Here is a 16,130-nt window from a genome sequence, read left to right as displayed (position 1 = left end):
CTGAAACTTCCATCCACAGCTAGAGCTGGAAGGGGAGAGATGGGAACAATATTATACTGTACCTCAGCTGCAGGCATATCTATTTGACTCCCAGCTTCAGTTTCAGCTTCAGCTTCAGATTCCTTAGGCTCTTCTTCTTCTTCAAGGATTTCAGTTTCTGAAATCACCACCTTGGTGGACTCCTGAGAACCTTGGTAGGATATTGAAGATGAACCCAAAGTCCAGGCCTCCTCCCCCATCCTCTGGTAGGGCAAGGCTTTCTTGGTTCCTGTTTTTGAGATCTCACCTACCCCAGGGTTCTCATGGGTTAACTCCCAGACCTATCCAGGACAGCCAGCTGTTGGACTTTATGTAAGTAGAGGCTCTGCAAAGTTATGGCTTAGTGATCTGCTCCCTAGGGTGACCACAGAAAGGGGATGAGGCTCTGGGCTGTAGCATCAGGCTGACCCTGAGGCCTACCTGCTGCTAACTCATCACGGTAGTGCTGCCGTCGTCCTTCATCCGAGTCTTTGGGGATCAGATTCCCAACCTGGCTGAAGTGAACTGCCAGTTGGTTCACAACACCAATAAACTTATATGTGCCTTCCTAGGAGGAGAGAAGACTGGGTAAGACCAAAAGTCCTGAAAAGGGCTGCTGGAGTCAGAATGTAGTCTGCCTTCATTCTATAAGGCTTAACGTGGCCCATCTGTTAACGATATATATAGATCTCATCAAATCCTCAGTTAACCTGAAGTTTTCATTGCATTGCAGCTTAAAGAGGAGGCAAATGAAATAAAATTTTTAAAAATTCTCATAAAAGGCATATTTTTAAATATCTTTTCTTTCCAACTTTGAATAGCCCTGGATTTGTCTATCACTGGCTCTTACATCCATGCCAAGCAATCCTGGTATACATACTGTTTCATCACAGATTCGAGGCAGGTCATGCATAGTCCTCAAACATACCTGGCCTGGCCTACTCTGAACAGTATTTAGTGAATGTGAGGGCTGGATAGATCCTCAGAGATACCAAATCTCCAATTCCCCTGTTTCCATACAAAAGGTCACAGATAGCTAGAAAATGTTTGAGTTTGGCACTTGTCCAGTTTATAAAATGTCCAGAAAATGAAAATCAGGGCTAGTCTTAAAGTCTAGGTAACCTTGTTCATTTATTCTTCAACAACTAATTTTTATTTATTTTTTTTTAATTTTTTTTAACGTTTATTTATTTTTGAGACAGAGAGAGACAGAGCATGAACGGGGGAGGGTCAGAGAGAGAGGGAGACACAGAATCGGAAGCAGGCTCCAGGCTCTGAGCCATCAGCCCAGAGCCCGATGCGGGGCTCGAACTCACGGACCATGAGATCGTGACCTGAGCTGAAGTCGGAGGCTTAACCGACTGAGCCACCCAGGCGCCCCACAACAACTAATTTTTAAACAAATACAACATGCCAAGTATTTTGTTTTAAATTTTTTAATGTTTATTTATGTTTGAGAGAGACAGAGCATGAGCAGGGGATGGGCAGACAGAGAAGGAGACACAGAATTCAAGGCAAGCTCTAGGCTCCAAGCTGTCAGCACAGAGCCCGATGTGGGGCTCAAACCACATCAAACTGTGATCAAACTGTGAGATCATGACCTGAGCCTAAGTCAGATGCTTAACCAACTGAGACACCCAGGCACACCAACATGCCAAGTATTTTCTAGGTTCCAGAGACATAAAGCTTAACAAAAGCAGATATGATCCCTGCTTTCACAGGGCCTATTAGTCTGGTTCTTCTAGACAGCCTCCATATTGACAAGCATCTTAGTTGTACTGTTGACTTTGAGACCAAGGTTTCCTTCCTTTTTTCAAAATATATCTTCCCAGCCCTTTTAAAGTCACATAGAATATTGTTGTATTTGTATGACACACTAGGGTAAACTCACTGGAGAGGAAACCAGCCCATGGGCTCCAGCTGTATCAAACCCACCTGCCTCTGGAGGGTTGAAAGAATCACTATTTCTGCACATAGGTTGGGACACTCTGCCTTAAAAAGTCATCACAAAGCCCTTCTTCTCTCAGTAACTCAGATGGATGGGAAATGAAACAGTGCAGTTATTAAAAGCATGGTCTATGTTGGTGGGCAGAATGGATTCAAATCCTGATTCCTTCCCCTATTTTCTGCATGACCTTGGGCTTAACCACTCTAAGCTTTATTTTTTTCATATGTAAAATGAAGATAATAATATTTAATTTTTAGGATAGTTATAAGTATTGAAAATAATGAAGATAATTTATTTATTACTGTTTAAAAAATATTAGATAGAGCATGAGCCTGAGAAAGGGGCAGAGGGAGAGAGAGAGAGAATCATAAGCAGGCTCCACACTCTGTGCGGAGTACAATGCAGGGCTCAATCCCATGACTCTGGGGTCATGACCTGAGCTGAAATCAAGAGTCAGACACTCAACCAACTAAGCCACCCAAGTGCCCAGAAAATAATTTATTAACAGTGTCTGACACATAATAAGTACTCAATAAGATTTCAAGGGAGATTCATTATGGAATTTTTTAAATCTCTGGAAAATTCCATGTAAAATTTCAAGGTTCTGGTCAAAGACCAGAGTTTAAAGGTGATCTCTCTAATAGCAGAGAAGCTTTTGGAATGTAGCAAGTCACTGCCAAACCAAGGAGCACCTAGAGGCCCCTACCCCAGAGGGGATGACTTACTTTGAAGCTGTACCTGACGATGTTCTGGGGTGCATGTGGGTTGTTGGCTGTCAGAATGCGGGTGAACTCCTCCTTTAGCTCCTAAGGGAGAGAGATACCAAGAAATACCAAAGGCCCACACCTCTTCTGAGATTTGGGAGGGCTCTTCAGGGTGTCAGCAGACATCTCACACCCAGGTTCTGTGCAGGCTCCTAATCAGTACTATGAAAGAACACAAATCTGAGGGTAGAGAAGGTAGAAGGGGCAAGGGCAGGATGCTGCTCACTCACCGCATCAGTCAACTCCAGCTGGTCAGGGGGTCTAACTGTGGCTTTGGACTGGGCCCATTCATCTGCTCCTTCTCCCACTTCAGTCCCTGAATCTTCATCCTGGACAACAACCTCACATGAGGATCAGCAAGCAGTGCTCCCCCTTCATTCACAAATCCTCCCAGAAGCCAAGCTCTGCCCCTGATAAGTAGAATACAAAATGCACAACAGACCACTCATGGAAGAGTCCAAAGGAACTGCTTAGGTCAGAGTTCTCATTGCCTGGAAGATCTTGGCCATGTCAGCCCTGGGGGTCAGTACTTATCTGGAACATTGTGGTGGGCCTTTCGAGCCAGAAGTGAGACCAGAAGTGGCCCCTCCCTATTCTCTCCCATACAGCCTGGAACCTAATGGTCAGGACCAGCTGCCAAAGGCAGGGCTTTATGCAAAATGAAAGGACATCCAGCTGTTATTTAAGATGCTTCAGCTCCGATTCATATTTTATCTTCCAATTTGCCACCTTATGGTTACTCTTATGGCAACACTGTCAGTACTTGGTAACTTTAAGCCTCAGAGTCTCATTAGATCCTTAGAGCAAAAAAATCAAGGACTAGAAGTTTTTCCTTTCTGTAATAGTTAAACACCTTGCTGAAGTGGCCCATGATGTATTAAAAAAAACTCACCCTTGTTAGCAAAAATATGCAAAGTAAAAGAATGCAATTCTTCACTATAAAACTGTTGAAAACTAAAACAACAACAACAACAACTACAAAAACCCAAAACAAAGAGACCACTCAGCCAAACAAAACTAATCCAGTGGTGGTGACATTGTGGGAAAATTGCTACCCATAAATTAGCGCAATCTTTCTAAAGAGCATTTTGGAAATATTTACCAAAAACCTAATAAGCATTTATTCTCTGTGACTGAAGTTTCTATGTATAGGACTTTATATTAAAGAAATAACCAAGGACATGCCCAGAGATTTAAATGCATGAATGTTTGCTGGAGAATTGATCATAATAATGAAAAAGAGGAAATATCTAAGTGTCCAAAAATGGGGCATGGTTGAACAAATTACAGTATAGCCTTAAGGAACATATGGTAAAATATTATACAGTAATTTTAAATGATGCTATAAAAGTATGTTTATTGGCAATGGAAAGCACTCTAAATATATTATGTAAAAAGCAGATTATAAAATAACTTACAGTTTGATTCCATTTAAAAACAGGGGTGCCTGGGTGGCTCAGTCGGTTAAGTGTCCAGCTTTTGACTTTGCCTCAGGTCATGATCTCATGGTTTATGAGTTCAAGCCCTGAATTGGGCTCTGCGCTGACAGTGTAGACCCTGCTTGAGATTTTCTCCCTCTCCCTCTCTCTTCCCCTCCCCTGCTTGTGCTTTTTCTCTCTCAAAATAAATAAACTTAAAAATAAATAAATACACATAATTTTTATATATGCACAGAAATATCTGAGAGAGTATAACATCATGTGTTAACTAAGAGGTTTTCAATAATGGTGGGTTTAAGGGTGATTTTTTTTAAAAATAGGCTTCACACCCAGCACAGAGCCCAATACGGGGCCTGAATTCAACCCTGAGATGAAGACTTGAGCTGAGATCAAGACTCAGCCGCTTAACCGACTGAGTCACTCAGGTGCACCTAAGGGTGATTTTAATGGTCTTTTTGCCCATTTGAATTTTCTAAAAAAGATATAGCTAATATTTTCAACAGAAAACAATGCTGTTAGCATCTTGCTGAGAGCCTTCAGTGGGCTCAGCACTTACTCTCTTCCTGGCTCCTCTGCCTATGTTGATGCTCTGAAAGAAAGAACAGAAACAAGAGGTAAGTCATAGGCAAATCTCTGTGGGAATATCAGAAACAGTATTACAGGGAGGCTTCTTCCCAGAGATCTCAAAGACACTGGACATTGAGCTTTCCCAAGTCTTAAAAGTGGTCCTCTTAATGGCAACATGTGCTTCTTACCCCAGTCAAGGAGGCCCTGTATCTGAGGCAATCCCATTCCAGTGTCAGTGCCACTGACCCATGAAAAGCAACCAGGTAACTTAGCACTGGGCATTTCTTATTTGCAACTAGTTCCACAAACATTTTTAAAAAGCATATTCTAAGTGCTCAGCTCTGTACTATGCGTTAAGGAGATTTCGAGGTCAAATTATATTTATAAATACTTGTTTGGGATGAATGTAAGCTCTTTATAAGCAGGTACTTTGTTTTATACACTGCTGAGAATATAGTAAGTGTTCAAATACTTATTTTTTTCCCCCAGAGTGAACATAATCCTTTATTTCAAGGTGATTCTTTTTTTTCTATAATTCATTTTTTACAATTTACATCCAAGTTAGTTAGCTCATAGTGCAATAATGATTTCAGGAGTAGGTTCCCTAAGCCCCTTATCCATTTAGCCCATCCCCCCACACACAACCCCTCCGGCAACCCTCTGTTTGTTCTCTATATTTAAGAGTCTCTTATGTTTTGTCCCTCTCCCTGTTTTTATATTATTTTTGCTTCCTTTCCCTTATGTTCATCTGTTTTGTATCTTAAATTCCTTATATGAGTGAAGTCATATGATATTTGTCTTTCTCTGACTAATTAATTTCACCTAGCATAATACCCTCCAGTTCCATCCACATAGTTGCAAATGCAAGATTTCATTCTTTTTGATTGCCAGGTCTTCTTTATCCATTCATCCATCGATGGACATTTGGGCTCTTTCCATACTTTGGCTATTGTTGATAGTGCTGCTATAAACATTGGGGTGCATGTGTCCTTTCGAAACAGCATCCCTGTATCCCTTGGATAAATACTTAGTAGTGCAATTGCTGGGTTGTAGGGTAGTTCTATTTTTAACTTTTTGAGGAAACTCCATATTGTTTTCCAACTGGCTGCACCAGTTTGCATTCCCACCAGCAGTGCAAAAGAGATGCTCTTTCTCCACATCCTCCCTAACATCTGTTGTTGCCTGACTTGTTAATGTTAGCCCTTCTGACAGGTGTGATGAGGTGGTATCTCAGTGTGGTTTTGATTTGTATTTCCTGGATGATGAGTGATGTTGAGCATTTTTTCATGTGTTGTTTGGCTATCTGGATGTCTTCTTTGGAGAAGTGTCTAATTCATGTCTTTTGCCCATTTTTTCACTGGATCATTTGTTTTTTGGGTGTTGAGTTGGATAAGTTCTCTATAGATTTTGGATATCAACCCTTTATCTGACATGTTGTTTGCAAATATTTTCTCCCATTCCGTTGGTTGCCTTTTAGTTTTGCTGATTGTTTCCTTTGCTGTGCAGAAGATTTTTATTTTGATGAGGTCCCAATAGTTTATTTTTGCTTTGGTTCCCCTTGCCTCCAGAGACGTGTTGAGTAAGAAGTTGGTGCAGCCGAGGTCAGAGAGGTTTTTGCCTGCTTTCTCCTCGAGGATTTTATTGACTTCCTGTCTTACGTTTAGGTCTTTCATCCATTTTGAGTTATTTTTGTGTATGGTGTAAGAAAGTCGTGCAGGTTCATTTTTCTGCATGTTGCTGTCCAGTTTTCCCAGCACCATTTGCTGAAGAGACTGTCTTTATTCCATTGGATGTTCTTTCCTGCTTTGTCGAAGATTAGTTGGCCATACATTTCTGGGTCCATTCCTGGGTTCTGTATTCTGTTCCCTTGATCTGAGTGTCTGTTTTTGTGCCAGTACCATACTGTCTTGATGATTACAGCTTTGTAATACAGCTTGAAGTCTGAGATTGTGATGCCTCCAGATTTGGTTTTCTTTCTCCAGATCGCTTTGGCTATTTGGGGTCTTTTCTGGTTCCATACAAATTTTAGGATTGTTTGTTCTAGCTCTGTGAAGAATGCTGGGGTTATTTTGATAGGTATTGCCTTGAATATGTAGATTTCTTTGGGTCAAATACTTATTGAATAAATGGAGAATGTCATCAAACCGATTAGTGATCATGATTCTGGGAAAAATGTTTTTCCTCTTTGGACCTCAGTTTCCTTGTCAGTAAAATGCATAGGATTGGATGTGATGAACTTCCAGCTCTAACACACTAAAATTTTATGTTCCCAAGAGCAGCATGCTTTCTTCAGCTTGATAAACATTTATTGGGCATCTATTTGTGTGTCAGGGACACACCTAAGCAGTAGGACACAGACGAAGAGAGAGTAGGTCCCTACTCCAGTTTGTTCAGGGTCCATGGAGGACAGAGCAATGTAAGAATGTTCATCATTTACTCTCTCACTCACTCACTCACTCACTCTCTCATTCAGTACTCCTTTGAAAGCCTCCTCTGTGCCAGCAACAGAGATATGTGTACCCAGGGTGCTATAGGAGTACACAGAGACACCTACTGAGCACAAGAAAGGCTCCCAGAGGTGGCTGTTTCCCAGCTGGGTATCAAAGAACAAAGAACCCAGCTGGGTTGTCTAAATGGAGAAAACATTATTCAGAAGAAGAAAACAGCATATACAAAGGCAAGAGAAGAACAGTGACAGAGCCAGTAAAATATTCCACCAAACAAACAAAAACCCTGCAATATACATATATATACATATATATAATTGTTAATATATATAATCATTCATATATATATATATATATATATATATATTACAATAGGTGTTTCAGATGATCAAGCAAAAGGGAGATCAGTGGAGGCTAGAAATGTGACAGAAGGGTTCTTGGAAGAAGCAGGTTTAAAGTATTGAAGGAAAGGCCAAGGCAACATGGTGGCAGTACAGCACATTGGACAGAGACCTCTGCTCCCAGTTCTTGCAGGCCACCTGTATATTCTTGAGGAAGTCTCTTGGGCCTCAGTTTCCCAAATACAAAGTTAAGAGAGTTAGACTAGATGGGCTCTTACAGCTCTTACATAATATAGTCTATGGGAGAGGATTTGATGGTGGAGAGGAGGAAAGGGATTCCAGGGAGAGGGAAGAGCATGTCTCAGCTTGGGTTAGGATTGTTATTGGTAGAGCAGGCAGCAGGATTCAGATCTCTGCCAGGTTGCCAGGGTTTCCAGTGATGGAACCCTTCTCTGAGGCTAAGCTGCATAAGCCAGAAATCTGCTTTTTTTTGAAGCACCTCTGATCCCTAAGGTAACAAGATGCAAGCGTCACAACTCCAACAGCTTTCTGGCCCACAACAGACATTGGAGGGCCAATCCCAACCCAAACTGCCAGCCTTAAATAGAAAACGAGATCCAGTTACCATTGCCCCCCGTAAATATGTCTGTAAAACATTTATCTGGCAATAAAAGAACTGACAAGGCAATTTGAATGTAATTGTTTTTGGCAGTTGGAAATATTTCAATTAACACACTATAAAAGCCACACTATAATAAATGCAAAACAGGCCAATGAAATCAGCTGCAGTCCTGACTTCCCAACCATGGCAAAGGAGACTGAATGTCAGGCTGCCACTTTGGGCCCTTGGTCTTCCAAAAGGAGAAGCCTGAGATGGACAAGCCTGAATTCCTGGAAAGCTTTTGATGGTTCCTCCCAGAAGCCATCAAACCACAGAAGAACAAAGCCCAAACTCCCTCCCTGGCCTTCAGAACTCTATCATCTGGCCCCACGTCTCCATTCCAGCCTGCTCTCCAGCCCTTCCTGTGCTAGCATTTTGAGATGCAGCCTAGCAAGGCTACCCACATTTCCTGAGCATCAACTGTGCTTTCCCACCTCTGCACCTTTGACTTTTTTTCAAAAAATAATTTATTTATTTTTGGGGTGCCTGGGTGGCTCAGTCAGTTAAGCGTCCAACTTCAGCTCAGGTCATGGTCTCGTGGTTTGTCAGTTCGGGCCCTGCATCGGGCTCTGTGCTGACAGCTCAGAGCCTGGAGCCTGCTTCAGATTCTGTGTCTCCCTCTGTCTCTGCTCCTCTCCCTCTCACGCTCCATCAGTCTCTCCCTCTCTCTCAAAAATAAACATTAAAAAATTTTTAAAATGTATTTATTTTTAAGTAATCTCTATACCCAACATTGAGGTCAAACTCATGACCCTGAGATCAAGAGTTGCATGTTCTTCCAACTAAGCCAACCAGGTGCCCTTGCAGTTTTGCTTTTTACTGTTCCTCTTGCCAGAAACATCATCTTCCCTTTCCCTCTCACCACTCCCACTATCTCTGCCTAACAAAACCCTACCCAACTAAACTCTACTAGTCCTTTATCTAACCCTGACATATTATCACTTTTCTTGTAACTCCCTCTATTCTTCCATTCTTCACTTTGAGTGGCTGTTGTGAGATGAAGGATGAAATGTATCTGCAAATAGATACTCTGTTATCTCTGGGTTTTGGTCTGCAAAAGGGAATAGTATTATGAAAAGAAATATAATACTGCAGTACACATTAGACGCAGCTTGGACATTTCAGCAAAGGAGGTCTACCATTCTTATACTCTTGACCAAAGAATATCCTCTACTTTTGGATAGGTCATTCTATTTGACTGAGGGAGGATGCCTATGGAGGAATGATGCAGGAAGAGGAAATATCCCCCTACCCCCCGACAGACCACCCTATCAGTCAAATTAACCCTGATAATCAATGGGATAACAGATGTCCCAGTCTGAACTCCTTCATAATAGATCATTTTTCTATTCTCATTATTACACATTTTAGTATGAGCATCTTAAGCAAAGGAACTGGTAAAAATTCATTTCTCTTTCAGAATGAGGGCTCCCTTGCTCTTTCTTGAAACTTCTCCACCTTCATTTCCATGTCACCTCTCCAGTAATTCCTTCTTAATATCCTTGACCAGGAATATATGCTTGGAATATACCCTTGACCAGGAATATATTCTACACACTCCTCTTGGGTGTTCTTATCTCCACACAGAGCTTCATCTTCTACCTTATGATGAGGTTCAAATCTATTTCTTTTTTAAAAATATTTTTATTTTTTTATTTTTTGAGTAATCTCTATGCCCAATACATGGCTTGAACTCACAACCTCAAGATCAAGAGTCACACACTTTACTGATTGAGCCAGCCAGGTAACCCAAAGTTCAAATATATTTCTGTAGCTTAGACTTCTCAGAACCCCATGTTCAAAAAAATAGCAGAGTACCCAAACTCAGTATGTTTAAGAGCCAACCTCACTATGTTCTTTTTCCAACCCAATCATTATATTCTTTTTCAATACCACATTTCCATTTCTTCTAGTATTTCTTATCTCATTCAAGTGCATCCCCATCCACTCAGTCACCCACGTTGGAAATTGGAAGCCATCAAAGACACCTGCCTTTCCTTCTCTCCCATTAGCACCATGTTTCAAAGTCTAACAATTCTATCTCTTCAATATCTTTCATAACTATCCTCTTCATTTACACCTTCCTTAATTCAGGCCCTTACTATCTTTTGCCTACATTTGATTTCCCTGACTCCAGTTTCTCTCCACTCTAATAATTATATCATTATCATCATTCTCAGCTATTGAACACTTACTCTGGGCTAGTCATTTACTAAGCAACTTACATGCATTATCTCATTTAACCTTCAGAACCACCCTATCAGGTAAGAGCTACCATTATTCTATTTTACAGATGAGAACACTGAGGCTTAGAGAGATCACCCAAAAATGACCAGGATTTGAACCCAAACTAATCACTATCTATAAGTGATCTTCCTGGAAAATTAATCTGATCATATCACTCTCCTGTTTTAAAGCCTCCAAGGGCTGCTCAATAGCCCTGAGATAAATCTCAAATTCTAACACAGCATCCACATTATCCCCTACTCTTTTCCTCCCACAGTTATGGGATGGTGATTTGACAATGAAAATTCTGGGGCACCTGGGTGGCTCAGCTGGTTAGGCATCCAACTTTGGCTCAGGTCATGATCTCACCGTTTCTGAGTTTGACCCCATGTCGGGCTTTATGCTGATAGTTCAGAGCCTGGAGCCTGCTTCAGATTCTGTGTCTTCTTCTCTCTCTGCCCCTCCCTTGCTTGCACTGTGTCTCTGTCTCTCTCAAAAATAAATAAACATTAAAATTTTTTTTAAAAAAATGGAAGTTCTGGTCAAGGTAACAGATGATTATTATTGCCACCTACTGGGCATTTACCTAAACTTAGATCAGTTTTGGTACATGGCCCCCTTAAAAGCATAAGCAACCCATTTGTTCCTGAGCATATTTTAGAGGTAAGGAGATAAAAAAATTATTAAATTACTTCCTATCATGAAGAGGTAAGATTTATAAAACAAATACATGATCAGATATACTGATGGAGCCCAAACATGGGCTCTGAAGTCAACCATACCTTGGTTTGAGTCCCCACTCTGCCACTTGTTAGTTCTATGACTTTAGGCATGTTACTTGTCTTCTCCGAACCTCAGTATCCTTATCTTTAAACTGGGCATAATGGCATCTTCTCAATCATAGGCTTGTCATGAGAATTAAATGAGTCAATGCACACAAAATGCATAGTGTGGTGCTTAGCCAGAGTTTATGCTCAATTAATGATAGTAGGCAGCATTATATTCCCATTTATAGACCCTGCTCTGCCCTTAGTCACACAGATTCTGTGTGGCCCTTGTTTACTAGGAAGCATCTACCCTAGGGACTAGAGCCTTCAGCAGCTCACATTTCCACCTAAAAGTTCAATACTGAAACATGTTTGTTCCTGGAAAGAGGGGCTCTTTGAAGCATGCAAACCCACAGATGCAGCATCCTCCTTCCTGGAGCCCAGGAGACTTCGTTTACCATTTCAATTGTCTTGGTCCTTATTTTAAAACTCACTAACAGGTTTCCATTAAGCTAAATTGAAACTAAATACCTCACCAGCTTGCAGTTTCCATTTTTAAAAGGGTAAGAGCTCTTAGTCCCAAAGGAATAGTAATTCACCAACAAATCTTCCTCTGGCTACACTGACTACATTTTAAATCTCTGAGCCTAGTGCAGTGTTAAATGCACACAGAAGGCACTCAATAAGTGTAGTTGAAAGAAATCTCAAAATTTTGAAACATTAGATATGAAAGGTAATAGACATTATCATACACTATTGTGGGAATGCCAATTGATGCAAACTTTTCATAGGGTTATGTGGCAATACCTGCCAAAATTTTAAATGCAGATACCCCTCAACTCAGCAACTCCACTTTCTTGAATTTTTCCTGTGAAAGTACTCATACACATGCATAAGATGTACAAAATTGCTCACTGCACCATTATTTATAATATTTTTTAATGGGGGAGACCCAGATATTCATTTGTGGGGGCCCAGTTAAATAAATTATGGTATAGCCATTCAATAAGATACTATGCATATTTTTAAAAGAATGAGATAAACATTTATGTACTGTTATGGAAAGCTCTCTAAGGTATATTGTTAAATAAAAAAGCAAGCTACAGAAATAGATGACCCATCTGCTTACTTTAAGAATATGCATATATGTGTATTTGCATATACATATAAAATTTCTGCAAGAATATATAGACTCTGTTGATAGCAGTTTGGTTTAGGGAATATGACTGGGGAATTGTGGGGAAGGGGACCAATACTTTTATTGTATACTCATTCTCATGGTTTTAATATTTCTAATGTGAATGTGCATTACTTTTATTATTTAACATGCTAATTAAGAATTTTTAAAATCAGAGACACCTGGGTGGCTCAGTAGGTTGAGCCTCCAACTCTTGATTTTGGCTCAAGTCATGATTTCACAGTTCGTGGATTCAAACCCCACATAACAGCATAGAGCCTGCTTGGGATTCTCTCTCTCCCTCTCTCTATGCCTTCTCCCACTCATGCTCTCTCTTTCTCTCTCAAAAATAAATAAGCATTAAAAAGAGAATTTTTAAAATCAATGAAGTACAGTTAAAGAGGTTTTTCTTTGCTGTTAATGCAGTGTTAGTTAGCACAGTGCTCTGAATGCAGAAAAAGGAGATATGAGACCAGGCTGGTGCCTCCATGGAAACCTATGGGACCCTTGCCAGATAAGGCTACAGAAGGCAAGGAAGGTAGGATTTAAAAGCTGAAGCTCTAGAGTATGCCTTGGCTATGTTCCTGACTCAGCCATGAACTATATGTGTGACCTTGAGCACAGTATTTAGTTTCTAATCCTCATTTTCTCTTCTCTAAGGTAGAGAAAAATATTAGTGCTCTTCTCAGAGTTGCTCAGAGGATAAAATAAAACAATTCATGAAGAGCACCTAACTCAGAGCCTAGCACTCAGTAAACCAAGTAACAGTGGCAGTGTAGACTTTGTGATTGTCATTATTTTATTATTCTATCATGGTCTGCTATGCATGGCAGTTGAGTCCCATTCAGAGGGCATTTATTGAACAATTGAAAAGTGTGTTATCCAGGCTCCAAGAGGTCCTTATCAGAAAGGAGCCTATAACCCTGAGAGTGTCATAGAGGGATAACAATAAAAACACCTTCTGTTTATATAATATCTTTCAGTTTACTAAACACTTTTGAGTACATCATCTCATTTGACCCTTAAACTAATCTTTGGTGGATGGATGTTAAATTTTGTCCTTTTTTCCCCCTGAATCTATTGAGATGTCATTATATGCTATTTCCCCTTTGTTCTGTTTTTTGTTTTGTTTTGTTTGTTTGTTTTTTACTTTTTAAAGTTTATTTATTTTTTTTTTTCTTGAAAGAGAGAGAGTGGGGAAGGGGCAGAGAGAGAGGGAGAGAGAGAATCCCAAGTAGGCTCCATGCTGTCAGCATGGAGCCCAATCTGGGGCTCTAACTCCCAAACCATGAGATCATGACCTGAGCCTTAACCAAGAGTCAGACACTTAACCAACTGAGCCACGCAGGCGCCCCTATTTTTTTTTTAATGTTTATTTATTTTTGAGAAAGAAAGAGACAGAGCATGAGCAGGAGAGGGGTAGAGAGAAAGGGAAACACAGAATCTGAATCCAAGCTGCCAGCACAGAGCCTGACATGGGCTCTAGCTCATGAGCTGTGAGATCATAACCTGAGCCAAAGTCAGATGCTTAACCAACTGAGCCACCCAGGCACCCCTGTTATATTAACGTGAAGAAATACTTTGACTTATTTTTTAATGTTGAGCTGACTTTGCATTATTGGGATAAACCCCACTTGATCTATTATTCTTTTTATGTATTGCTGAAACAGTGTTGTTAATATTTTGTTGGAGTTTTTGCATTTATGTTCATAAGGGATATTGGTCTGTAATTTTCTTTTCTTGGAGTAACTTTGATTTTGATATCAGAGTTATTCTGGCATCATCAAATCCGTTGGGATTTGTTCCCTTCTCCATTTTCTGTAATACTTTGTGTAAGATTGTTGTTATTTATACCTCATGTACTTGATATAATTCATCAGTGAAACCAGTAAAACCTTCTTTGTAGGAAGGTTTTAAGTTAAGGTATGGAGTTCTCATATTTTCCTTTTCTTCTTGTGTCAATTAAGGTAAACTGTGTTTTTCAAGAAATTTGCCCATTCCATCTAAATTGAATTTATTGCCATAAAGTTGTGATAATATTTCCTTATTATCCTTTTTAATGTCTGTAGGATCAGTAGTGATTTCTCATGTTCCATTCCTGATATTGGCAGTTGTGATTTCTTTTTTTATTTAAGTTTATTTATTTATTTATTTATTTATTTATTTTTTTGAGAGAAAGAGAGCATAAGTGGGGCAGGGGCAGAGAGAGAGGAAGAAAGAGAATCCCAAGGAGGCTCTGTGCTATCAGCACAGAGTCCAATGCGAGGCTCAATCCCACCAACAATGAGATCACAACCTGAGTCAAAATCAAGAGTTGGATGCCTAACTGACTGAGCCACCCAGGCACCCCTGTTGTGACTTCTTTTTATCTTGATGTGCTTTGCTAGATTTTGTCAATTTTATTAACCTTTTCAAAGAACGTACTTCTGGCATTGTTAATTTTCCCTATAGTTTTTCTCATTGTTTCTATGAAACATTGCGTTTAAATCTTTCCTTTTTTTTTTTTCTAAATCAGGCATTTAAAACTATGCAGTTCCATTATGCACTTTAGAAGCACCCTAAAACTTGTGATGCCATATTTTCATTACCATTCAATTAAAAACGTTTACTAGTTTCCCTTGTGCTCTTTCTTTTCTTTTCTTTCTTTCTTTTTTATTGAAATATAGTTGAGACACAATATGACATTAGTTTCAGGTGTACAACATAGTGATTTGACAAATTTATACATTATGCTATGCTCACTACAAGTGCAGCTACTATCTGCCCTTGTGCTTCTTTTGACTACCTTTATTTAGAATTATGCCTTAATTCCTAAATATTTGGGTATTTTAAAGGTATTGCTGTTATTTTTTATTTAATTCCATTTTGTTCAAACTATTCCTAGTATGCTGAGATTCTTTCTCTCATGGATGGATGTTGAATTTGAGTTGAATTAAAATCTGTAAAATTTTAATCTTTTGATATGTCTTGGGACTTACTTTATGTCCCAGCATATGGTCTATTTTTGTGAACATTCTGCAGTTCTTGGGTGTAATTTTCATTCTACGGTTCTTGGCTGTAGTGTTCTATAAATGTTAATTAGGTCAAGTTGGTTAACCAAAATCTTCTATATCTATCAGTTACTGAGAGACAAGTATTAAAATAAACTATCTTTGTGTATTTTTCTTTCTCCCTTTAGCTCTGCCAGTTTTTGATTCATATATCTTGAACTTCTTTTTTTAACTTATTTTTAATGTTTATTTATTTATTTTGAGAGAGAGAGTGTGCATTCATGTGTGCACGTGCATGTGACAAGCCAGGGAGGGGCAGAGAGAGAATCCCAAACAGGCTCCACATCTCAGCACAGAGTCCCACATGGGGCTCCATCTCACAAACCATGAGATCATGCCCTGAGCCAAAACTAAGAGCGGGCCACTTAACCAACTGAATCACCCAGGTGCCCCAATGAGACATTGGAATTTCATCACTAAATTTTTTTAATTTTTATTTCTTTATTTTTTTGAGAGAGAGAGAGTGGGAGGAGGACAGAGAGAGAATCTCAAGCAGGCTCCGTGCTGTCAGCACAGAGACTGCTGTGGGGCTCAATGTCATGAACTGTGAGAGCATGACCTAAGCTGAAATCAAGAGTCCCATGCTCAATCAACTGAGCTACATAGGAGCCCCCTTTTTCTAGAGAGAGAGCACACATTCAAGAGGAGTGGAGAGGGAGAGGGGGAGAGGGGGAGAAAGGGGAGAGAGGAAGAGAGGGAGAGAGGGAGAGACGGAGAGAGGGAGA

At 40.0% G+C, this 16,130-nt stretch overlaps 1 protein-coding gene across 1 annotated transcript in view; it reads right to left on the bottom strand.

Annotated features, from left to right (window-relative positions):
* Window positions 1–16,130, bottom strand: part of DNAI1 (dynein axonemal intermediate chain 1) — a 59,504-nt gene that overhangs the window by 32,806 nt on the left and 10,568 nt on the right. Inside the window, exons 2-6 of the mRNA XM_049625296.1 lie at window positions 4,726–4,758; window positions 2,961–3,059; window positions 2,692–2,772; window positions 460–586; window positions 63–190 (exon numbers count right to left, since the gene is read on the bottom strand). Coding sequence (XP_049481253.1) covers window positions 63–190; window positions 460–586; window positions 2,692–2,772; window positions 2,961–3,059; window positions 4,726–4,758 — 468 coding nt within the window. The remainder of the gene's footprint in view (window positions 1–62; window positions 191–459; window positions 587–2,691; window positions 2,773–2,960; window positions 3,060–4,725; window positions 4,759–16,130) is intronic.

The sequence above is a fragment of the Panthera uncia genome, chromosome D4 (genome assembly GCF_023721935.1).
Source record: "Panthera uncia isolate 11264 chromosome D4, Puncia_PCG_1.0, whole genome shotgun sequence".
NCBI lineage: Eukaryota > Metazoa > Chordata > Mammalia > Carnivora > Felidae > Panthera > Panthera uncia.
Note: the sequence above shows the minus strand (reverse complement) of the source record. Positions and strands in the feature narration are given on the sequence as shown.